The sequence below is a fragment of the Hypanus sabinus genome, chromosome 18 (genome assembly GCF_030144855.1).
Source record: "Hypanus sabinus isolate sHypSab1 chromosome 18, sHypSab1.hap1, whole genome shotgun sequence".
Lineage (NCBI taxonomy): Eukaryota > Metazoa > Chordata > Chondrichthyes > Myliobatiformes > Dasyatidae > Hypanus > Hypanus sabinus.
Genome location: NC_082723.1, coordinates 67,581,064 through 67,605,114, shown reverse-complemented (window position 1 = coordinate 67,605,114; position 24,051 = coordinate 67,581,064). Strand labels below are relative to the sequence as shown.

The 24,051-nt window shown below is 50.7% G+C and overlaps 1 protein-coding gene across 3 annotated transcripts in view; it reads right to left on the bottom strand.

Annotated features, from left to right (window-relative positions):
• Nucleotides 1–24,051, bottom strand: part of mmp17a (matrix metallopeptidase 17a) — a 229,172-nt gene that overhangs the window by 95,239 nt on the left and 109,882 nt on the right. For all 3 annotated transcript variants that reach the window (XM_059994592.1, XM_059994593.1, XM_059994594.1), the window contains exons 5-6: nt 6,305–6,481; nt 3,551–3,653 (exon numbers count right to left, since the gene is read on the bottom strand). In XM_059994592.1, the coding sequence (XP_059850575.1) occupies nt 3,551–3,653; nt 6,305–6,481 (280 nt within the window). The remainder of the gene's footprint in view (nt 1–3,550; nt 3,654–6,304; nt 6,482–24,051) is intronic.

Below are 24,051 nucleotides of genomic sequence, written 5' to 3'. Positions count from 1 at the left end.
ATTGATTTGCTTGTTTATTTATTGTTATTATTTTATTTATTATCTTTTTCTCTCTGCTGGATTATGCTAAGTTTCACGTCACATGCCGGTGATAATAAACCTGATTCTGAATCTGCAGTCCCACCTTGAGAAATGTGAACAGTTTCTGGCTCCTCATCCGAGAAGAGATGTGCTGACTTTGGAGAGGGTCCAGAGGAGGTTCACAAGGATGATTCTGGGAATGAAAGGGTTATCATACGATGAACGTTTGATGGTTCTGGGTCTGTACTTGCTGGAATTCAGAAGAATGAGGGGGATCTTATTGAAACCTTTCGAATGTTGAAAGGCCTAGACAGAGTGGATGTGGAAAGGATGTTTCCCATGGTGGGGGAGTCTAGAACAAGGGGGCACAGCCTCAGGACCGAGGGGCATCCATTTAAAACAGAGTTGTGCAGAAATTTCTTTAGCCAGAAGGTGGTGAATTTGTGGAATTTGTTGCCACGTGCAGCTGTGGAGGCCGGGTCGTTGGGTGTATTTAAGGCAGAGATTGATAGGTTCTTGATTGGACACGGACAGCATCAAAGGTTATGGGAAGAAGGCTGGGAACTGGGGTTGAGGAGGGCATAAGAAAGGATTACCCATGATTGAATGACAGAGTGGACTTGATGGACCAAATGGCCTAATACTGCTCCTGTGGTCTTATAGTCTTAAATACTTGGGTGTTGACCTTGACAGCAAACTACTTACAAGAAGGGGATGCGCAGACTCTATTTTCTAAGGAAGCTGAGATCCTTCAATGTGTGCAGCAGGACACTGGAGATCTTTTACCAGTCTGTTGTAGTGAGTACAGTCTTTGTGGCTTTATGTTGGGGGAGCAGCATCGGTGCTGGTGATGCAAAAAGATTAAATAATCTCATCAAGAAGGCTGGATCCGTCCTTGGCTACAACCTGGGCTCTGTTGAGTTAGTGGTGGAGAGGAGGTCACTAAACAAACTGTTATCCATTATGGACAATCAGGCACGTCCTCTCCATGACCGTCTGAATAAGCAGCGGAGCACCTTTCAAACAGACTCATTCAGCTCTGCTGTCACAAGAATCGTAACAGAAATTCTTACCTATCAAATGCATTAAGCTTATACAACAGTTCATCTCTGAGTGACAGGAGAACACGCATCATAGTACAATGGACTGTTTTATTATTTTGTACATTATTGCACTTTGGTAAATTATTGTGTATATCATTATTCTGTTCGTTATTATTAGTTAAGTCTGCACTCAGCTAAGTGTGTTTTTAAATGTTGCTGCTGTAATGAAATAATTTCCCACTCAGGATCAATGAAGTATTTATTATTATAATACCTGATGCAGCACAAAAACCCACAGTAAATAATGAATACAGCAATAAAAATCACATTAAATATAAATATGTATAAGATAGCTTAAAGACAAAGGTTGATTGTATGTCCATAATGGGCACTGGGGTTAGCGTGATTCTATTACAGCTCGGGGGGTCGGAGTTCAGAGTTCAATGCCCGCCACTGCCTGTAAAGTGGTTTTACGTCCTCCCCATGACCGCGTGGGCCTTTCTCTGGGCCCTCCTCTCACAGTCCAAAGACGTACGGGTTAGTGGGCTCATTGGTCATTGTAAGTTGTCCCGTGATTAGGTGGGGGTTAAATTGGGGGGCTCCTGGGTGATGCAGCTCGTTGGGCCGCACAGTATCCCGATAAATGAATACATAAATACGTGGCACTGGGCACCGGAGTTTCTGTACATAAGACGACTGACAGGAAATGATAACGTAGTGGCTGTGACCTGCTCAGTGCTTCCCTGATACCCAGTCACTGAGCAGGACTAGCCTGCTGGCACACGCACACACACACAGCTGATGTCACAGGGAAGCTATATCCTAGGCACTCCGTGCTGAAAGAACAGTGATCCACAATAACAGGTCACAGCAACACACTGAGTGACATCAGGAAATGGTCCCGAGCGGGACTAATCCCTCTAGTCTGCACATGGTCCATCGCTCTCCGGTCCTGAACATTCATGAGCCTGTTAAATCCTATTCCATCTCCACCACCCTCCCTGGCAGGGCATTTCAGGCATTCGCTGTGTAAAAGGCTCTACAACGGGTGGTGTTAACTACCCAACGCAGCACTGGTATCAGCCAACCCACATACAGACGGCTAGGGTGGCGAAGGCTGTCTCACAGTACTGTACATCCGGAAAGGTCAGCAGTATCATCCCACCCACCCTGCTCATGGACTGTTCGTCCCACTCCCATCAGGGAAGAGGCTACCTAGCCCATCTTGATGCAGGTTATACCACAGTGCCTGTCAAGGAGGGAGTGAGGGCCGGGGTCCAGAATGTCACTCCATGCCAGAGAAGGAGGAAGCGCAAACTCCTTACAGGTGATGTCGGAATTGAACTCTGAACTCTGACCCCCTGAGCCGCCATAGTGTCGCAGTCACCGCCGTGTCTATTATGGACATACAATCAATGCATGTAAGCTATCTTATGTCGTTATATTTATCACGTTTTTTATTATTGTGCTCTTTATCTTATACTTGGTCCCTCAACATCACCTCCCTATTTCAGGAGGCACAGCAGTGTCTCTGCTTCCTGAGGAGATTGAGGCAAGCGAGGCTCCCTCCACTCCCAACCCCCTCCAATCTGAATTGCATATTACAGAAGCACCACTGAGGGCGTCCTGACAAACTGCACCTCCATCTGGTCCGGGAGCAGCCGAGCATCGGACCCGATGTCCCTACAAAGGACTGTGAGAACGGCCGAGACGATCACAGGGGTCTCTCTCTACCATCTATCGGGGACATTTATCAGGAACACTGCGTACTCAGGGCCCTCAGTATTATTAAGGATCCCACCCGTCCATCCAGCATCCTCTTTGACTTTCTACTGTCGGGCAGGAGACTCCGATGCATAAAGACAAGAACAGTCAGGATGGGAAACAGTTTCTTCCCCCAGGCCATCGGGCTTCTGCACTCCCTGCCGCATCACATTCAAAGTCACTGGATAATTTGTTCTGTACCTTACAATATTTAATTTATGCACTTTACTTTGTTTATTTATGCATATTTCTTTTTTAGATTTAATTCCTACTTTCCTAAGCTATTATGTGTTATGTGTACTACAGTGTTTTACACCCTGGTCCGGAGAAACGTCGTCTTGTTTGATGATATACATGTATATAGATAAATGACAACAAACTTGACTTATTGTGTTTTTTTGTGTTGCATCAGACCCGGAGTAATGATTATTTCATTTTTCTTTACAGTTGTGTCCTGGAAATGACATTAAGCAATCTTAGCAGATTATACCAAACTGTTTGCCAGGGAGGGAGTGAGGGACATGGACAGGGTACAGAATACCGCTCCGTTCTAGAGACAGTCATTACAAATAACAGGAGTCGAGCTCTCAGACCGTAAAGTGGGTTGGAATGTACTGAACTCTCCCCTCTCTGTTCATGGGGATGGCCACACAGTGATGGGAGATGGGGGGTGGTCAGGGGGGAAAGCAGCCCCCCTCAGCCACGTGAAACAAAGTACTCACTGCGTGGTGGGGCGCCTTCCCGGGGAGGGGGCTGGGAGCACTGGATGGTCCGATGAATTCTCCCTCTGGGAGGGGCTGGTGGGGAACAGCAGTTCTCTGACACCTAGGTGTAGAGAGAGAGAGGAACAGACATGGTTAAAATGGGCACGTATGCCAACACACACACACACACACACACACACACACACACAATCTTTGACTCATTACACACACACACTTTCACTCATTTCACTCTCACACACACACACACACACTCACACACACACGCACACACACACACACACACCAGACACACACACACACACACTCACACAGACACACACACACACACACACACACACACACACACACACACACACAATCTTTGACTCATTACACACACACACTTTCACTCATTGCACACGCACACTCACTGTCAGAACCACAGACTCTGTGAGTCTGTTCAGGTGCGCTGTGTGGCAGGTACAACCATTGTACTGTGAGTGTGCATGTTTCAGCCAATCACAGCTTCATCATGGCAGCATTTAGCTCCCTTCTTTTCATTTTAGTCTTGTTGAGACTCGACCAAAAGCACAGCAACATTTACACTACCTTCTCTTTTTCTTTCTCTCTCTCTCCCCCCTCACACTCACTCGAAACCACCACTCTAAGAGACACACACACTTTCTGACACATATACAGTAAATAATAAATAGTATTGAGAGCGTGAGTTGTAGAGGCTTTGAAAGTGAATCTATAGGCTGTGGAATCAGTTCAGAGTTGAGGTGAGTGAAGTTATCCACACCAGTTCAGGAGCTTGATGGTTGAGGGGTAATAACTGTTCCTGAACCTGGTGGTGTGGAACCCTATGCTCAGTTCAGAGTTGAGGTGAGTGAAGTTATCCACACCGGTTCAGGAGCCTGATGGTTGAGGGGTAATAACTGCTCCTGAACCTGGTGGTGTGGGACCCTATGCTCAGTTCAGAGTTGAGGTGAGTGAAGTTATCCACACCGGTTCAGGAGCCTGATGGTTGAGGGGTAATAACTGTTCCTGTACCTGGTGGTGTGGGACCCTTGGCTCAGTTCAGAGTTGAGGTGAGTGAAGTTATCCACGCTGGTTCAGGAGCCTGATGGTTGAGGGGTAATAACTGTTCCTGAACCTGGTGGTGTGGGACCCTTGGCTCAGTTCAGAGTTGAGGTGAGTGAAGTTATCCACGCTGGTTCAGGAGCCTGACGGTTGAGGGGTAATAACTGTTCCTGAACCTGGTGGTGTGGGACCCTAGGCTCAGTTCAGAGTTGAGGTGAGTGGAGTTATCCACACTGGTTCAGGAGCCTGATGGTTGAGGGGTAATAACTGTTCCTGAAACTGGTGGAATGGGTCCTGAGCTCCTGTACCTCCTCCCCAACGGAAGTGAGAAGAGAGCATGGTTCGGGTGCATGGAGTCCCTGACGGGACCTGGGTTTGTAATCCAGACAGCCCCAACGCTAGCTCAGAGGAGGCCACGCGGTGCTGGTGGACACTAAAGTGAGGACACATATATTCCCTTGGGTGGGTACAGAATGTCCCAAAGACACTAGTCAGAGCAGAGTGAGGGAGCTCTCCCCCAGTGTCCTGGAGTGTTTGAAGATTTCAAAGATTCTGCAGATGCTGGAAATCCAGAACAACACACACAAAATGCTGGAGGGACTCAGCAGGCCAGACAGCATCCATGGAAGGGAATAAACAGTCGACATTTTGGGCCAAGACCCTTCATCCTGACCAGAAAGGAAGGGGTAGAAACCAGACTAAGAAATTGTGTTCCTCCAGCTACCCCCACCTTCTTATCCTGGTGTCTGCACCCTTCCTCTGGAGCACCCGGAGGAAACCCACACGTTCCATGGGGAGGGACGGATAAACTCCTTACAGATGACGTCAGAATTGAATTCGGAGCACTGACGCTAATCGCTACACTACCATAGCGCCCTGATACGAGTTGTAGAGTCCTTGAAAGTGAGTCTATAGATGATAGGATCAGGTTATTGGCAAGGTGAGCGGAGGTAAAGAGTCCAGCGTTCCCGCTGAATGGCAGAATGGGGAGGGCTGAACAGACTGCCCCGGTCCTCTTATCCACAGGTGTTGCCCCAGCAACAGCCCCAAGGTTGTTCAAAGTTAATTTATTATCAAAGGTCGTGCACTGTATGTCGCCACGTACAACGTGAGAATTGTTTCCATGAGGACACTCACTGAAAATACAAAGAGACAATTAAAACAAACAAAGTAATAATAAGCAACAAATATCAAGAACATGAGTTGATGGTGGGGGAGTCTGGGACCGGAGAACTCAGCCTCAGAATAGAGCGATGACCATCTACAACAGAGGTGAGGAGGAATTTCTTTGGCCGGAGAATGGTGGATCTGTGAATTCGTTGCCACTGGCAGCTGTGGAGGCCAAGTCATTGAAGCACAGGTTAATAGATTCTTCATTGGTCAGGCCATGAAGGGATACGGGGAGAAGGCAGGAGACTGGGGCTGAGAGGGAAAATGGATTGGGGCTCAAAACTGCCAGCAAACTGGATTCAATCCTGCTGCTAACTGTAAGGGGTTTGTAAGTTCTTCCCGTGACCGTGTGGGTTTCCTCCGGGTGCTCCGGTTTCCTCCCACAGTCCAAAGGTGAATGGGTTAGTAGGTTAAATGGTCACTTGGGTGTAATTGGGTTGTGTAGATTCACTGAGCCTTTAAGACCTGTTACTGTGCTGTGTCTCTCAATAAACCATCAATCAAATACAAGGTACAAACCGTATATCTGCCAGATTCTCAGCTGGTCCTGGTAAGGCAGGTGGTACTGAAGAGGGTCACCTACAGCTCCCTGGTAGTAAGGCCTCATGATGGACTGGTTGGACGTGGAATGAGGAAGGCCAATAGCGTGCCCAAACTCATGGACGGCCACCGCAAAGAGGTCCACCTCCTGCGAATCTGCAAGAAAGAAAGGCACCTCCTGAAATGGGCTGACAAATCACCTCACCCACACGCCCTCCCGTTCAGACCCCCCCGCTTCCTGTCATTCCGCAACAGGGGGCCGCGCCCTCAGCTACCTGGGGGTCCTGAGCACTCTGCCCTCCTCTCTCCGCACACCCACACCACGGCACGCCAGCACAGTGGTCAGGGCCACGCGTTACGGCGACACTGACCCGGGTTCAATTCCAGCCGCTGTCTGTAAGGAGTTTGCACGTTCACCCCGTGACTGCCTGGGTGTGTTCCGGGTGCTCCAGTTTCCCCCCCACAGTCCAAAGGTGTCGAGTTAGGGTCAGTAAGTTGCTGACCACAACTCCTATCCTCACTACAATCCTCGGACAGAAATGCCACATTTCAACATATGTTTTAATGGATGTGTGAGATAAATGAAACCTTTGTCCATTTAACTTTCTCCCCCTCTCCCCCATGCCTGGACCATGGTCCCTCTCCTGGCCTACGCACAGCTGCAGCTCATGTACACAGATAAACGAAACAGCATTACTCTGGGGCCACAGCACCAACAGTCACACACAGAACACATACAAAATAATAAGTAAGATATCAGTAAAGTACAGCTACGCAAACACAGCCCAACCCTGCGTCCATGAATGTCATCGAAATCTGTGGTCAACCACAACACAGCCTGCCTTCTGCCTAGTGAACACTGGGGGGGCAGCACTGACTCCAGCTTGAGGTCTTGTCCTTGTTACGACCATCAAACAAGGCTTCTGCTGTTTACAGCTTCTCAGGTTCTACCTTCTCATCTTCAATCTGTGCTCTGTAGTTCCGAACTCACCTGCCATCTTGGACAATGTCTCCCATCCACTCCATAATGTACTGGTTAGGCACAGGAGTACATTCAGCCAGAGACTCATTCCACCGAGATGTAACACTGAGCGTAATAGGAAGTCATTCCTGCCTGTGGCCATCAAACTTTACAACTCCTCCCTCAGAGTGTCAGACACCCTGAGCCAATAGGCTGGTCCTGGACTTATTTCCACGGCATGATTAACTTATTATTTAATTATTTATGATTTTATACTGCTATATTTCTTCACTATTCTCGGTTGGTGCGGCTGTAATGAAACCCAATTTCCTTCTGGATCAATCAAGTATGTCTGTCTGTCTGTCTGGGAAAAATACTTTTGCTATCCACTTCTGTGTGCAGGGGAGAGTAGCCGTCCTGGCCTGGTATGGAAACACCAATGTCCTTGAATGGAAAATCCTACAAAAAGTAGTGGATACGGCCCAGTCCATCACGAATAAAGTTGAGCACATCTACACAGAGCGTTGCCACAGGAAAGCAACATCCATCATCAGGGACACACACCACCCAGGTTGTGCTCTTTTCTCACTACTGCCATCAGGAAGAAGGTACAGGAGCCTCAGGACCCACATCTCCAGGTTCAGGAACGGTTATTAAACCTCTCAACCATCAGGAAGGAGGTACAGGAGCCTCTGGACCCACATCTCCAGGTTCAGGAACAGTTATTAAACATCTCAACCATCAGGCTCTTGAACCATCACTGAAAGATGTACCGGTCAGTAAGTTAGTGGGTGTAATTGGGTTGTGCGGGCTTGTTGAGTCAGGAGGGCCTGTTACCGTGCTGTATCTCTGAATAAATGAAATAACTCCACAGTTTCACCCAACATCAGATGAGCTATGGCCCGCTGTATCTGTAGACAACTCTCCTCACCATCCACAACTCCACCAATTTTACTATCAGCTGCAAACTTACTAATCTGACCATCCTTGTTGGCTGTCTCCATGGTCCAAAGGTGACCGGAAACCTGTATGGGAGAGGTTTTAAAGTGGAAAAGCCATTGCACTGAAGCAGTTCCACACCTTCGACCTCAGAACTCTGGGTCCGGTGGTCCAAACAGTCCCCAAACCGGGGATCTTCCATGTTTACAGTGTTAAGTCCGCAGCCCCCTCCTTTGTGAGAATCGCAAGAGCACAAGTTGGGGGGGGGGTCAGTAGACCCAGGAAATGGGAGAGAGACGTGCTGGATGCCTCATTCCCCGGCGATGCAAAATAACGCGACATTGACCATTGTCTCCCGGAGACCACGTTTGTGGATTGGGGACTATGCCACATGCAAGCCCTCGGGCAAAGTGGGCTGGTTGAGAGAAAGATTGCATCATCCCAACCTGATTGACATCTGAGACCCCGTGAGGAAGTATAAAAGAGGGTCTGGGGGAACAACCCCTTCAGACGCACCAGAAGAAACGCTAACGGTCCCGTAGTAGCGGGAAGCCATTGGAAGGAAGCCACGTGCATTCGGTTCCCCTTTGCTTGGGTACCACAGAACCGATGTTCTTGAACTAACAACAGGGGACCAACTTCCCCGATTCAACGGATTTGCTTCATAAAAGACCCGGGCAAGTTTCTTTTCTCACAAATCTCTCTCTCTCCAACAAGTGAAAACCCAGCGGTCCCAAAAGGCTGAAGCCTGCAGGAACTGAGTGACTTTTATATTTCCATCGGACAATATATTATCCCCTAGACCGGGGGTTGGCAACCCGCGGCTCCGGAGCCACATGTAGCTCTTTTACGTCTGTGCTGCGGCTCCCTGTTGCTTAGGGAAATAATTGGTCAGTATTTAATTAAAATGTATTTTATGTTAGTTTGTTAGTTTTTGAAATGTAATTCTAAATTTGAAGATTATGGTGATCTTGTATAATCTAATTAAGATGTTGTGGCAACCCATTTCCTGACACATCCGAACCGGCTCACAATTAGCCAGCGTTCAGGCTAAGGGAGATAGCCTACGGGGGTTTGTGAGTACGTGTCTTTTGCAGCATCTGCGCCCATGGGGGGCGGGTTGAGGGAAGCTGAAAAGCAAGGCTGTTTAGTTTGAATAAAGCTATCTTTGACTGCAGTTTACTGACTGCGTGTAGCACACCGCAACAACGTGTTTTTATCGCTGGCTGTCCAGAGGGAAGGTGCTGAAACGCTTTGTCGCGTGTCTGGTAGAAGTGAAAACTTTCCTGGGCAGCAAAGGGCTCACCTTTCCTGAGCTGGAACAGCCAGAGTGGCTGGAAAAGCTACACTTCATGGTAGACATGACAGCGCACCTGAACACGCTGAACACAGCTCTTCAACGGGGTAAGGACGTACAGCCCTGCACATGTTGGAGGATGTTTTGGCATTTGAGCGCAAGTTGACAGTGCTTGCCAGAGATTTACAGAAAGGCACATTGTCTCACTTCCCCAATTTGAGAGAGTTCAAACAAGGTCACGACATGATAAATTCCGAGTATTTACATTCTGCAATCATCGCAATGCAAACATCGTTTGGGAAACGCTTCTGTGAGTTCAGAGAGGAAAAAGACACATTATCCTTCCCGGTCACTCCCCTAAGCATCGATCCATCCCTACTGAATACGACTGCATTGTCAGGTGTGAGTCAACCTGACAATATTTTAATTGCCTGTTATTTTACGTGTATTCATATGTTTTCATTGTTCAGTGAAATAGTCCTTTTATTTTTCAGATTGACAGCTGGCTGACGTTATTTTTGGTTTGCTGCTGGCGGCAAATTTAAGTTTGGCGTTTTTCATAAATACAAGAAGGACTCAAATAGACGTTGAGTATTTTACTTAAAAGTAACCTTCAACCCAACGTCTTTTTTTCGGAGTTCAAAATGTTTTTGTTGCATGCAGAAATGTAATTTTGTTTTCTCTGCAGGAGTTCATCAATTTCATAAATGCAACACATTATAGTTTGTTTATACATAGCATAAAGGCAAAACAAAACGTTGTATGCAGTGTTATTTCATTTTAAATGTCAAACGGGTTTTGCGGCTCCCAGTGTTTTCTTTTCTGTGGGAAACGGGTCCAAGTGGCTCTTTCAGTGGTAAAGGTTGCTGACCCCTGCGGCCTAGACAAACGATCGAGCTGTTTCTTATTGATGGTTATTATTATACCCTCGCTTTTAGATTGAGTAGTGACGACGTATATTATCTGAATGTTTGTATTAATCTTATTTTTGTGCCCCTTTATAAATAAAGACTTTAAGAAAATAGTACCATCAGACTTCAACGGACCTCTCTATCTTTGCTGGTAAGTGACCCAGTTACGGGGTTCGTAACAATAGTGAATGGCCATGTCATCTTCTGTGCCCTGCCGTGCCCAATCGCTCTCCACCAAGCAATGCAGAACCACCTTCCTGGACGCTGGATCTCACTGTAGCTCTCATCTGCCCTGTTCTCTGGAGCTACCTGGAGCCGCAGGTGAGAGCTGAGTGTCCGGTGGGGACCAAAGGTGAGTGAGTGGACACGACAAGCCCCTTCACCGGAGGTGCTGCCCCTCCCTCGATATCTCTCTGTTCCACTATACTTGTAACTGCCCTATACTGTAAACAGGTCCAAACACTGATCCCAGTGGCACACCACTGCTTGCTGACAGAAAACACCCTGTCAGTACTATCCCGTTACTGATGTCACTCTGAAGGAGCACAAGGTGGCAAGAGGCATAGATTGAGTGGAAAGACCAAGATTTATTTTTCCTAAGTAATACTGGGGACATATTTTAAGGTGCTTGGAGGGAAGTACTGGGGGGGAGGGTGGATGTTAGAGGTAGTTTTTCTTACACAGAGAGTAGGGAAAGCATGGAACGCCCCGCCGGGGAGAGGCAAATAGATTAGGGGCATCTATCTTTGATATGCATGGATGATAGAAAAAATGTCGGGTTCTGTAGGAGGGAAGGGCTAGATTGATCTTAGAGTAAGTTAAAAGCTGGGCACGGTGTCGTGGGCTGAAGGGCCTGTACTGTTCTGTGTCCCGTGTTCACTGTTTACCCTTACAGGCACATGTGGCTAATACGCGGGGGCAGCACTTGAAGGTGACTGGAGGGAAGTGTAGAGGGATTTTTTTCTCTTTTACACAGAGAGTGGAGGATGCGTGGAGGGGTGGTGGTCGAGGCGGGTATACCAGGGACATTTAAGAAACTCTTAGGTAGGCACATGAATGAAAGAAAAACAGAGGGTTGTGTGGGAGGTGGGGTGGAGATACGTCTCTAGGAAAGGAGGTGTAAGCTGCTGCTTCTCTCCGCTAGTCTGCAGGTCACCCTTGGGCAAGGTGTAGCACCCGGCCACCACCCGATCAGGGTCAGGTGAAGCCACGGGAGCAGCGGGTGTAGCACCCCGCCACCACCCCATCAGGGTCATGTGAACCCATGGGAGCAGCGGGTGTAGCACCCCCCCACCCCATCAGGGTCAGGTGAACCCATGGGAGCAGCGGGTGTAGCACCCCGCCACCACCCGATCAGGGTCATGTGAACCCATGGGAGCAGCGGGTGTAGCACCCCGCCACCACCCGATCAGGGTCAGGTGAAGCCACGGGAGCAGCGGGTGTAGCACCCCCCCACCCCATCAGGGTCAGGTGAAGCCACGGGAGCAGCGGGTGTAGCACCCCGCCACCACCCGATCAGGGTCATGTGAACCCATGGGAGCAGCGGGTGTAGCACCCCACCACCACCCGATCAGGGTCAGGTGAAGCCATGGGAGCAGCGGGTGTAGCACCCCACCACCACCCCATCAGGGTCAGGTGAAGCCACGGGAGCAGCGGGTGTAGCACCCGGCCACCACCCCATCAGGGACAGGTGAAGCCACGGGAGCAGCGGGTGTAGCACCCCACCACCCGATCAGGGTCAGGTGAAGCCACGGGAGCAGCGGGTGTAGCACCCCACCACCACCCGATCAGGGTCAGGTGAAGCCATGGGAGCAGCGGGTGTAGCACCCCACCACCACCCGATCAGGGTCAGGTGAACCCATGGGAGCAGCGGGTGTAGCACCCCACCACCACCCCATCAGGGTCAGGTGAAGCCATGGGAGCAGCGGGTGTAGCACCCCGCCACCACCCCATCAGGGTCAGGTGAACCCACGGGAGCAGCGGGTGTAGCACACCACCACCACCCCATCAGGGTCAGGTGAACCCACGGGAGCAGCGGGTGTAGCACCCCACCACCCCATCAGGGTCAGGTGAACCCATGGGAGCAGCGGGTGTAGCACCCCACCACCACCCGATCAGGGTCATGTGAACCCATGGGAGCAGCGGGTGTAGCACCCCACCACCACCCGATCAGGGTCAGGTGAACCCATGGGAGCAGCGGGTGTAGCACCCCACCACCACCCCATCAGGGTCAGGTGAAGCCATGGGAGCAGCGGGTGTAGCACCCCGCCACCACCCCATCAGGGTCAGGTGAACCCACGGGAGCAGCGGGTGTAGCACCCCACCACCACCCCATCAGGGTCAGGTGAACCCACGGGAGCAGCGGGTGTAGCACCCCACCACCCCATCAGGGTCAGGTGAACCCATGGGAGCAGCGGGTGTAGCACCCCACCACCACCCGATCAGGGTCATGTGAACCCATGGGAGCAGCGGGTGTAGCACCCCACCACCACCCCATCAGGGTCAGGTGAACCCATGGGAGCAGTGGGTGTAGCACCCCCCCACCACCCCATCAGGGTCAGGTGAAGCCATGGGAGCAGCGGGTGTAGCACCCCCCCACCACCCCATCAGGGTCAGGTGAAGCCACGGGAGCAGCGGGTGTAGCACCCCACCACCACCCCATCAGGGACAGGTGAAGCCATGGGAGCAGCCGGTGTAAATCACCCTAACCCTAACCCCCCCACCACCCCATCAGGGTCAGGTAGTGTAGCTGTGCACTGGGTTTTTGTGGCACGCTACGGAAGTAGATTGCCAGACCTTTCTTCCGCACGGATACTGCCGCTGCCCAGGCGGGGACCCGGCCGGATTCGAATGCAGGACCGTCCACCTCAAAGTCCAGTGCTGATTGATGCCACCACACGACCGCCTGCTGTTACCGTTGGATAAGAGTTCGGCACAACATTGTGAGCCGAAGGGCCTTTTCTGTGCTGTAATGCTCTGTGTTTCTCAGGCAAAAGCAGATGTAATAAAAATTCCTGAGTGAAACCATCTCCCAACAATAGGACCCAGGTGGGCATTTCTTCTGATTTTATGAGTTTAAGTGCCTCCTTTTGCCCGTGACTGTCACAGAATGGTTTTATGTGCTGTTAATGTCTTTAACATTTCACCGGCAATGCCTTCTAACAAAGGAGATACGGTGTCTGCACAGAATTCCTCTCAAGCTCAGGTGCATCGCACTCTCAGAGCAAACCCATCAATCTCCTTTCTGACGTCAATATATTCTGGGAAATTAGAAGCACTTCATCTGCGAAAGGTTAAGTATGAGGAGCTACAGGAATAATGGGTCCTAAATCAGTTCTTCATTCTCTCGCTGTGAAAAGGTGACAAGAATTTCTATGCGGAGCGTGTGGCTGTGACCTGGGACGAGTCAGCAGGCAGCACATCGGGAATAGATTCTGCATAGAGTGCTCTCTTCTTTGCAAACATTCGGCATACTCTGACAAACTTCTACACATGTGTGGTGGAGAGTGTATTGACCGGCTGCAACGCAGTCTGGTATGGAAACACCAATGCCCTTGACCAGAAAATGCTACAAGAAGTAGGGGATACAGACCAGTCCATCACGGATAGAGCCCTTCCAATACTTACACAGAGAGTTGTAGGAGGAAAGCAGCATCCATCATCAGGGACCCCCTCCACCCAGGACATGCTCCCTTCTCACTGCTGCCATTGGGAAGGAGGTACAGGAGCCTCAGGACCCACACCACCAGGATCAGGAACAGTTATTACCCCTCAACCATCAGGAAGGAGGTACAGGAGCCTCAGGACCCACACCACCAGGATCAGGAACAGTTATTACCCCTCTACCATCAGGAAGGAGGTACAGGAGCCTCAGGACCCACACCACCAGGATCAGGAACAGTTATTACCCCTCTACCATCAGAAAGGAGGTACGGGAGCCTCAGGATTCACACCACCAGGTTCAGGAACAGTTATTACCCCTCAACCATCAGGAAGGAGGTACAGGAGCCTCAGGACTCACACCACCAGGTTCAGGAACAGTTATTACCTCCCAACCATCAGGAAGGAGGTACAGGAGCCTCAGGGCCCACAGCACCAGGTTCAGGAACAGTTATTACCTCCCAACCATCAGGAAGGAGGTACAGGAGCCTCAGGGCCCACAGCACCAGGTTCAGGAACAGTTATTACCCCTCAACCAGAGGGGATAACTTTACTCACCCCAACACCAGACTGTTCCCACAATCAATGGACTCACTTTCAAGGACTCTTCATCGCATGTTCTCCATATTTATGGCTTATTTGTCGTTATTATTTTCCCTTTTTGTATTTGCACAGTTTGTTGTCTTGTGCACACTTGAGATTGCCCGTCTTGTTGGATGTGGTCTATCACCGGTTCTGTTATGTTCCTTGTATTTACTGTGAATGTCCACAAGACAATGAATCTCATGATTGTACAGGGTAACATATATGCACTTCAGTAACAAACTGGCTTTGAACTTCACAACTCTAATCGTGGACTATTTTCTAGACGGAGCAAATTTAGAAATCGGAGTTGCAAAGGGACTTGGGGGCCCTTGTACAGTTTTCACTGCAGGTTGAGGAAAGCAAAAGTGATGTTATAGTCATAGAACAGGCCCTTCAGCCCATCTAGTCTGTGCTGAACTATTTAAACTGCCTGCTCTCATCAACCTGCACCGGGACCACAGCCCTCCACACCCCTACCATCCATGTGCCTATCCAAACTTCTCCTAAGCACTGAAATCGAGCTCACATGCACCACTTGCACCGGCAGATGCGAGCTTGATTTCATGCTTAAAGAGAAGCTTGGATTCACTTGGAGAGGACGAGAGTATAAGAGGAAGGATGGAATGCCGAGGCTCGACAAGGCTCACTGCAATGCCGGCTGCCCTTGAAGTACTCTGAGCAGTTTTGGGCCCGAGGTGAGTGGAGAGGGTGAGGAGACATCAGGGAGAGAGCGGTGAAGGGGCCAGTAAGGGTAGCCCCTTCTATAACCTTCTCCCTCAGTTTCAGATTTAATTATCATTCAACCATATGTGAACATAGCAGAACAAAACCGCGTTCCTCTGGTGTCAAGGTGCAAGACGCATTGCCATCAGCACACAGAACACTGCACACGGCGCAAACAGTACTCATGGTTACAAGTCAACGGGGGGGGGGGGGGGAAGAGGAATCTGCTGTAATTCCTGTTCAATGGGGGAGGGGGAATCTGAGGTAATTCCTGTTCAATGGGGGGGGGGAGGAATCTGCTGTAATTCCTGTTCAATGGGGGGGAGGAATCTGCTGTAATTCCTGTTCAATGGGGAGAGGGAATCTGCTGTAATTCCTGTTCAATGGGGGGGGAGGAATCTGCTGTAATTCCTGTTCAATGGGGGAGGGGGAATCTGCTGTAATTCCTGTTCAATGGGGGGGGGGTCTGCTGTAATTCCTGTTCAATGGGGGGGAGGAATCTGCTGTAATTCCTGTTCAATGGGGGGAGGAATCTGCTGTAATTCCTGTTCAACGGGGGGGGGTCTGCTGTAATTCCTGTTCAATGGGGGGGGGAGAATCTGCTGTAATTCCTGTTCAATGGGGGGAGGAATCTGCTGTAATTCTGTTCAATGGGGGGGAGGAATCTGCTGTAATTCTGTTCAATGGGGGGGGGGGAGGAATCTGCTGTAATTCCTGTTCAATGGGGGGGAGGAATCTGCTGTAATTCTGTTCAATGGGGGGGGGGAGAATCTGCTGTAATTCCTGTTCAACGGGGGGGGGGGGAGGAATCTGCTGTAATTCCTGTTAAAGGGGGGGGGGAATCTGCTGTAATTCCTGTTCAATGGGGGGGAGGAATCTGCTGTAATTCCTGTTCAATGGGGGGGGGAGGAATCTGCTGTAATTCCTGTTCAATGGGGGGGAGGAATCTGCAGTAATTCCTGTTCAATGGGGGGGAGGAATCTGCAGTAATTCCTGTTCACTGGGGGGGGGAATCTGCTGTAATTCCTGTTCAATGGGGGGGAGAATCTGCTGTAATTCCTGTTCAATGGGGGGGGGGAGGAATCTGCTATAATTCCTGTTCAATGGGGGAGGGGGAATCTGCTGTAATTCCTGTTCAATGGGGGGGAGGAATCTGCTGTAATTCCTGTTCAATGGGGGGGGAGGAATCTGCTGTAATTCCTGTTCAATGGGGGAGGGGGAATCTGCTGTAATTCCTGTTCAATGGGGGGGAGGAATCTGCTGTAATTCCTGTTCAATGGGGGCGGGGGGAGGAATCTGCTGTAATTCCTGTTCAACGGGGGGGGAGGAATCTGCTGTAATTCCTGTTCAATGGGGGGGGAGGAATCTGCAGTAATTCCTGTTCAATGGGGGGAATCTGCTGTAATTCCTGTTCAATGGGGGGAATCTGCTGTAATTCCTGTTCAATGGGGGCGGGGGGAGGAATCTGCTGTAATTCCTGTTCAATGAGGGGGGGAGAATCTGCTGTAATTCCTGATAAAGGGGGGGAATCTGCTGCAATTCCTGTTCAATGGGGGAGGGGGAATCTGCTGTAATTCCTGTTCAAAGGGGGGGGGGAGAATCTGCTGAAATTCCTGTTCAACGGGGGAGGGGGAGAAATCTGCTGCAATTCCTTTTCAATTGGGGGGGAGGAATCTGCTGTAATTCCTGTTCAATGGGGGGGAGGAATCTGCTGTAATTCCTGTTCAACGGGGGGGGGGGTCTGCTGTAATTCCTGTTCAATGGGGGGGGGAGGAATCTGCTGTAATTCCTGTTCAATGGGGGGGGGGAGGAATCTGCTGTAATTCCTGTTCAATGGGGGGGGGTCTGCTGTAATTCCTGTTCAATGGGGGGGAGGAATCTGCAGTAATTCCTGTTCAATGGGGGGGAGGAATCTGCTGTAATTCCTGTTCAACGGGGGGGGGTCTGCTGTAATTCCTGTTCAATGGGGGGGGGAGGAATCTGCTGTAATTCCTGTTCAATGGGGGGGGGGAGGAATCTGCTGTAATTCCTGTTCAATGGGGGGGGGGTCTGCTGTAATTCCTGTTCAATGGGGGGGAGGAATCTGCAGTAATTCCTGTTCAATGGGGGAGGGGGAATCTGCTGTAATTCCTGTTCAATGGGGGGGAGGAATCTGCAGTAATTCCTGTTCAATGGGGGAGGGGGAATCTGCTGTAATTCCTGTTCAATGGGGGGGGGGGAATCTGCTGTAATTCCTGTTCAATGGGGGGGGAGAATCTGCTGTAATTCCTGTTCAATGGGGGGGAGGAATCTGCTGTAATTCCTGTTCAATGAGGGGGGGGGAGGAATCTGCTGTAATTCCTGTTCAACGGGGGGGGGGAGGAATCTGCTGTAATTCCTGTTAAAGGGGGGGGGAATCTGCTGTAATTCCTGTTCAATGGGGGGGGGTCTGCTGTAATTCCTGTTCAATGGGGGGGAGAAATCTGCGGTAATTCCTGTTCAACGGGGGGGGGGGGGTCTGCTGTAATTCCTGTTCAATGGGGGGGAGGAATCTGCTGTAATTCCTGTTCAATGGGGGCGGGGGGAGGAATCTGCTGTAATTCCTGTTCAACGGGGGGGGAGGAATCTGCTGTAATTCCTGTTCAACGGGGGGGGGGTCTGCTGTAATTCCAGTTCAACGGGGGGGGAGGAATCTGCTGTAATTCCTGTTCAATGGGGGGGAGGAATCTGCGGTAATTCCTGTTCAATGGGGGGGGTCTGCTGCAATTCCTGTTCAATGGGGGGGATCTGCTGTAATTCCTGTTCAACGGGGGGGGGAGGAATCTGCTGTAATTCCTGTTCAATGGGGGGGGGAGATTTGATGTAATTCCTGTTCAATGGGGGGGGAGGAATCTGCTGTAATTCCTGTTCAATGGGGGGGGGTCTGCTGTAATTCCTGTTCAACGGGGGGGGGGGAGGAATCTGCTGTAATTCCTGTTCAATGGGGGGGGGAAAGGAATCTGCTGTAATTCCTGTTCAATGGGGGGGGGGTCTGCTGTAATTCCTGTTCAATGGGGGGGAGGAATCTGCAGTAATTCCTGTTCAATGGGGGAGGGGGAATCTGCTGTAATTCCTGTTCAATGGGGGGGGGGGTCTGCTGTAATTCCTGTTCAATGGGGGGGAGGAATCTGCTGTAATTTCTGTTCAATGGGTGGGGAGGAATCTGCTGTAATTCCTGTTCAATGGGGGGGGGGGTCTGCAGTAATTCCTGTTCAATGGGGGAGAGGAATCTGCTGTAATTACTGTTCAATGGGGGGGGGGAGAATCTGCTGTAATTCTTGTTCAACGGGGGGGAGGAATCTGCTGTAATTCCTGTTCAATGGGGGCGTGGGGAGGAATCTGCTGTAATTCCTGTTCAATGAGGGGGGTGAGAATCTGCTGTAATTCCTGTTCAATGGGGGAGGGGGAATCTGCTGTAATTCCTGTTCAACGGGGGGGGGGGAGAAATCTGCTGCAATTCCTTTTCAATTGGGGGGGAGGAATCTGCTGTAATTCCTGTTCAATGGGGGGGAGGAATCTGCTGTAATTCCTGTTCAATGGGGGCGGGGGGAGGAATCTGCTGTAATTCCAGTTCAATGGGGGGGAAAGGAATCTGCTGTAATTCCTGTTCAACGGGGGGGGGGAGGAATCTGCTGTAATTCCTGTTCAATGGGGGGGATCTGCTGTAATTCCAGTTCAATGGGGGGTTCAATGGGGGGGAAAGGAATCTGCTGTAATTCCTGTTCAATGGGGGCGGGGGGAGGAATCTGCTGTAATTCCTGTTCAATGGGGGCGGGGGGAGGAATCTGCTGTAATTCCTGTTCAATGGGGGCGGGGGGAGGAATCTGCTGTAATTCCTGTTCAATGGGGGCGGGGGGAGGAATCTGCTGTAATTCCAGTTCAATGGGGGGGGGAGGAATCTGCTGTAATTCCAGTTCAATGGGGGGAAAGGAATCTGCTGTAATTCCTGTTCAATGGGGGCGGGGGGAGGAATCTGCTGTAATTCCTGTTCAATGGGGGGGAGGAATCTGCTGTAATTCCTGTTCAATGGGGGGGGAGAAATCTACTGTAAATCCTTTTCAACAGGGGGGGTATGCTGTAATTCCTGTTCAATGGGGGGGGGAGGAATCTGCTGTAATTCCTGTTCAACGGGGGGGGGGGGTCTGCTGTAATTCCAGTTCAACGGGGGGGGGAGGAATCTGCTGTAATTCCTGTTCAATGGGGGGGAGGAATCTACGGTAATTCCTGTTCAATGGGGGGGAGGAATCTGCTGTAATTCCTGTTCAATGGGGGGGATCTGCTGTAATTCCTGTTCAATGGGGGGGAGGAATCTGCTGTAATTCCTGTTCAACGGGGGGGGGAGGAATCTGCTGTAATTCCTGTTCAACGGGGGGGGGAGATTTGATGTAATTCCTGTTCAATGGGGGGGGAGGAATCTGCTGTAATTCCTGTTCAATGGGGGGGGGTCTGCTGTAATTCCTGTTCAACGGGGGGGGGGAGGAATCTGCTGTAATTCCTGTTCAATGGGGGGGGGAAAGGAATCTGCTGTAATTCCTGTTCAATGGGGGGGAGGAATCTGCTGTAATTCCAGTTCAATGGGGGGGAGGGAAAGGAATCTGCTGTAATTCCTGTTCAATGGGGGCGGGGGGAGGAATCTGCTGTAATTCCTGTTCAATGGGGGGGGAAAGGAATCTGCTGTAATTCCTGTTCAATGGGGGGGGAAAGGAATCTGCTGTAATTCCTGTTCAATGGGGGGGAGAAATCTGCGGTAATTCCTGTTCAACGGGGGGGGGGGGAGTCTGCTGTAATTCCTGTTCAATGGGGGGGAGAAATCTGGGGTAATTCCTGTTCAACGGGGGGGGGGGGTCTGCTGTAATTCCTGTTCAATGGGGGGGGAGGAATCTGCTGTAATTCCTGTTCAATGGGGGGGGGAGGAATCTGCTGTAATTCCTGTTCAATGGGGGGGATCTGCTGTAATTCCTGTTCAATGGGGGGGAGGAATCTGCTGTAATTCCTGTTCAACGGGGGGGGAGGAATCTGCTGTAATTCCTGTTCAATGGGGGGGGGAGATTTGATGTAATTCCTGTTCAATGGGGGGGGAGGAATCTGCTGTAATTCCTGTTCAATGGGGGGGGGTCTGCTGTAATTCCTGTTCAACGGGGGGGGAGGAATCTGCTGTAATTCCTGTTCAATGGGGGGGGGAAAGGAATCTGCTGTAATTCCTGTTCAATGGGGGGGAGGAATCTGCTGTAATTCCAGTTCAATGGGGGGGAGGGAAAGGAATCTGCTGTAATTCCTGTTCAATGGGGGCGGGGGGAGGAATCTGCTGTAATTCCTGTTCAATGGGGGGGAAAGGAATCTGCTGTAATTCCTGTTCAATGGGGGGGGAAAGGAATCTGCTGTAATTCCTGTTCAAATGGGGGGAGAAATCTGCGGTAATTCCTGTTCAACGGGGGGGGAGTCTGCTGTAATTCCTGTTCAATGGGGGGGAGAAATCTGCGGTAATTCCTGTTCAACGGGGGGGGGGGGTCTGCTGTAATTCCTGTTCAATGGGGGGGGAAGAATCTGCTGTAATTCCTGTTCAATGGGGGGGGGAGGAATCTGCTGTAATTCCTGTTCAATGGGGGGGAAAGGAATCTGCTGTAATTCCTGTTCAATGGGGGGGGGGAGGAATCTGCTGTAATTCCAGTTCAATGGGGGGGAGGAATCTGCTGTAATTCCTGTTCAATGGGGGGGGGGAGGAATCTGCTGTAATTCCTGTTCAATGGGGGGGGGGAGGAATCTGCTGTAATTCCTGTTCAACGGGGGGGGGGGAGGAATCTGCTGTAATTCCTGTTCAACGGGGGGGGAGGAATCTGCTGTAATTCCTGTTCAATGGGGGGGGAGGAATCTGCTGTAATTCCTGTTCAACGGGGGGGGGTCTGCTGTAATTCCACTTCAACGGGGGGGAGGAATCTGCTGTAATTCCTGTTCAATGGGGGGGAGGAATCTGCGGTAATTCCTGTTCAATGGGGCGGGGTCTGCTGCAATTCCTGTTCAATGGGGGGAGGAATCTGCTGTAATTCCTGTTCAATGGGGGGGAGGAATCTGCTGTAATTCCTGTTCAATGGGGGGGATCTGCTGTAATTCCTGTTCAATGGGGGGGAGGAATCTGCTGTAATTCCTGTTCAATGGGGGGGAGGAATCTGCTGTAATTCCTGTTCAATGGGGGCGGGGGGAGGAATCTGCTGTAATTCCTGTTCAACGGGGGGGGCAGGAATCTGCTGTAATTCCTGTTCAATGTGGGGGGAGATTTGATGTAATTCCTGTTCAATGGGGGGGGGAGGAATCTGCTGTAATTCCTGTTCAATGGGGGGGGGGGAGGAATCTGCTGTAATTCCTGTTCAATGGGGGGGGGAAAGGAATCTGCTGTAATTCCTGTTCAATGGGGGGGAGGAATCTGCTGTAATTCCTGTTCAATGGGGGGGGGAGGAATCTGCTGTAATTCCTGTTCAATGGGTGGGGAGGAATCTGCTGTAATTCCTGTTCAATGGGGGGGAGGAATCTGCTGTAATTCCTGTTCAATGGGGGCGGGGGGAGGAATCTGCTGTAATTCCTGTTCAACGGGGGGGGGGAGGAATCTGCTGTAATTCCTGTTCAACGGGGGGGGGGAAAGGAATCTGCTGTAATTCCTGTTCAATGGGGGGGGAGGAATCTGCTGTGATTCCTGTTCAACGGGGGGGTCTGCTGTAATTCCTGTTCAATGGGGGCGGGGGGAGGAATCTGCTGTAATTCCTGTTCAATGGGGGGGGGAGTATCTGCTGTAATTCCTGTTCAACGGGGGGGAGGAATCTTCTGTAATTCCTGTTCAATGGGGGCGGGGGGAGGAATCTGCTGTAAATCATGTTCAACGGGGGGGAGGAATCTGCTGTAATTCCTGTTCAATGGGGGCGGGGGGAGGAATCTGCTGTAATTCCTGTTCAATGGGGGGGGGGAGGAATCTGCTGTAATTCCTGTTTAACGGGGGGGGGGAAGAATCTGCTGTAATTCCTGTTCAACGGGGGGGAGGAATCTGCTGTAATTCCTGTTCAATGAGGGGGGGAGAATCTGCTGTAATTCCTGTTAAAGGGGGGGGGGGAATCTGCTGTAATTCCTGTTCAATGGGGGAGGGGGAATCTGCTGTAATTCCTGTTCAATGGGGGGGGAGGAATCTGCTGTAATTCCTGTTCAATGAGGGGGGTGAGAATCTGCTGTAATTCCTGTTAAAGGGGGGGGGGAGGAATCTGCTGTAATTCCTGTTCAATGGGGGGGGGAAAGGAATCTGCTGTAATTCCTGTTCAATGGGGGGGAGGAATCTGCTGTAATTCCAGTTCAATGGGGGGGAGGGAAAGGAATCTGCTGTAATTCCTGTTCAATGGGGGCGGGGGGAGGAATCTGCTGTAATTCCTGTTCAATGGGGGGGGAAAGGAATCTGCTGTAATTCCTGTTCAATGGGGGGGGAAAGGAATCTGCTGTAATTCCTGTTCAATGGGGGGGAGAAATCTGCGGTAATTCCTGTTCAACGGGGGGGGGGGAGTCTGCTGTAATTCCTGTTCAATGGGGGGGAGAAATCTGGGGTAATTCCTGTTCAACGGGGGGGGGGGGTCTGCTGTAATTCCTGTTCAATGGGGGGGGAGGAATCTGCTGTAATTCCTGTTCAATGGGGGGGGGAGGAATCTGCTGTAATTCCTGTTCAATGGGGGGGATCTGCTGTAATTCCTGTTCAATGGGGGGGAGGAATCTGCTGTAATTCCTGTTCAACGGGGGGGGGAGGAATCTGCTGTAATTCCTGTTCAATGGGGGGGGGAGATTTGATGTAATTCCTGTTCAATGGGGGGGGAGGAATCTGCTGTAATTCCTGTTCAATGGGGGGGGGGTCTGCTGTAATTCCTGTTCAATGGGGGGGAGGAATCTGCTGTAATTCCTGTTCAACGGGGGGGGGGAGGAATCTGCTGTAATTCCTGTTCAATGGGGGGGGGAAAGGAATCTGCTGTAATTCCTGTTCAATGGGGGGGAGGAATCTGCTGTAATTCCAGTTCAATGGGGGGGAGGGAAAGGAATCTGCTGTAATTCCTGTTCAATGGGGGCGGGGGGAGGAATCTGCTGTAATTCCTGTTCAATGGGGGGGAAAGGAATCTGCTGTAATTTCCTGTTCAATGGGGGGGGAAAGGAATCTGCTGTAATTCCTGTTCAAATGGGGGGAGAAATCTGCGGTAATTCCTGTTCAACGGGGGGGGGAGTCTGCTGTAATTCCTGTTCAATGGGGGGGAGAAATCTGCGGTAATTCCTGTTCAACGGGGGGGGGGTCTGCTGTAATTCCTGTTCAATGGGGGGGGAAGAATCTGCTGTAATTCCTGTTCAATGGGGGGGGGAGGAATCTGCTGTAATTCCTGTTCAATGGGGGGGAAAGGAATCTGCTGTAATTCCTGTTCAATGGGGGGGGGGGAGGAATCTGCTGTAATTCCAGTTCAATGGGGGGGGAGGAATCTGCTGTAATTCCTGTTCAATGGGGGGGGGAGGAATCTGCTGTAATTCCTGTTCAATGGGGGGGGGAGGAATCTGCTGTAATTCCTGTTCAACGGGGGGGGGGGAGGAATCTGCTGTAATTCCTGTTCAACGGGGGGGGGAGGAATCT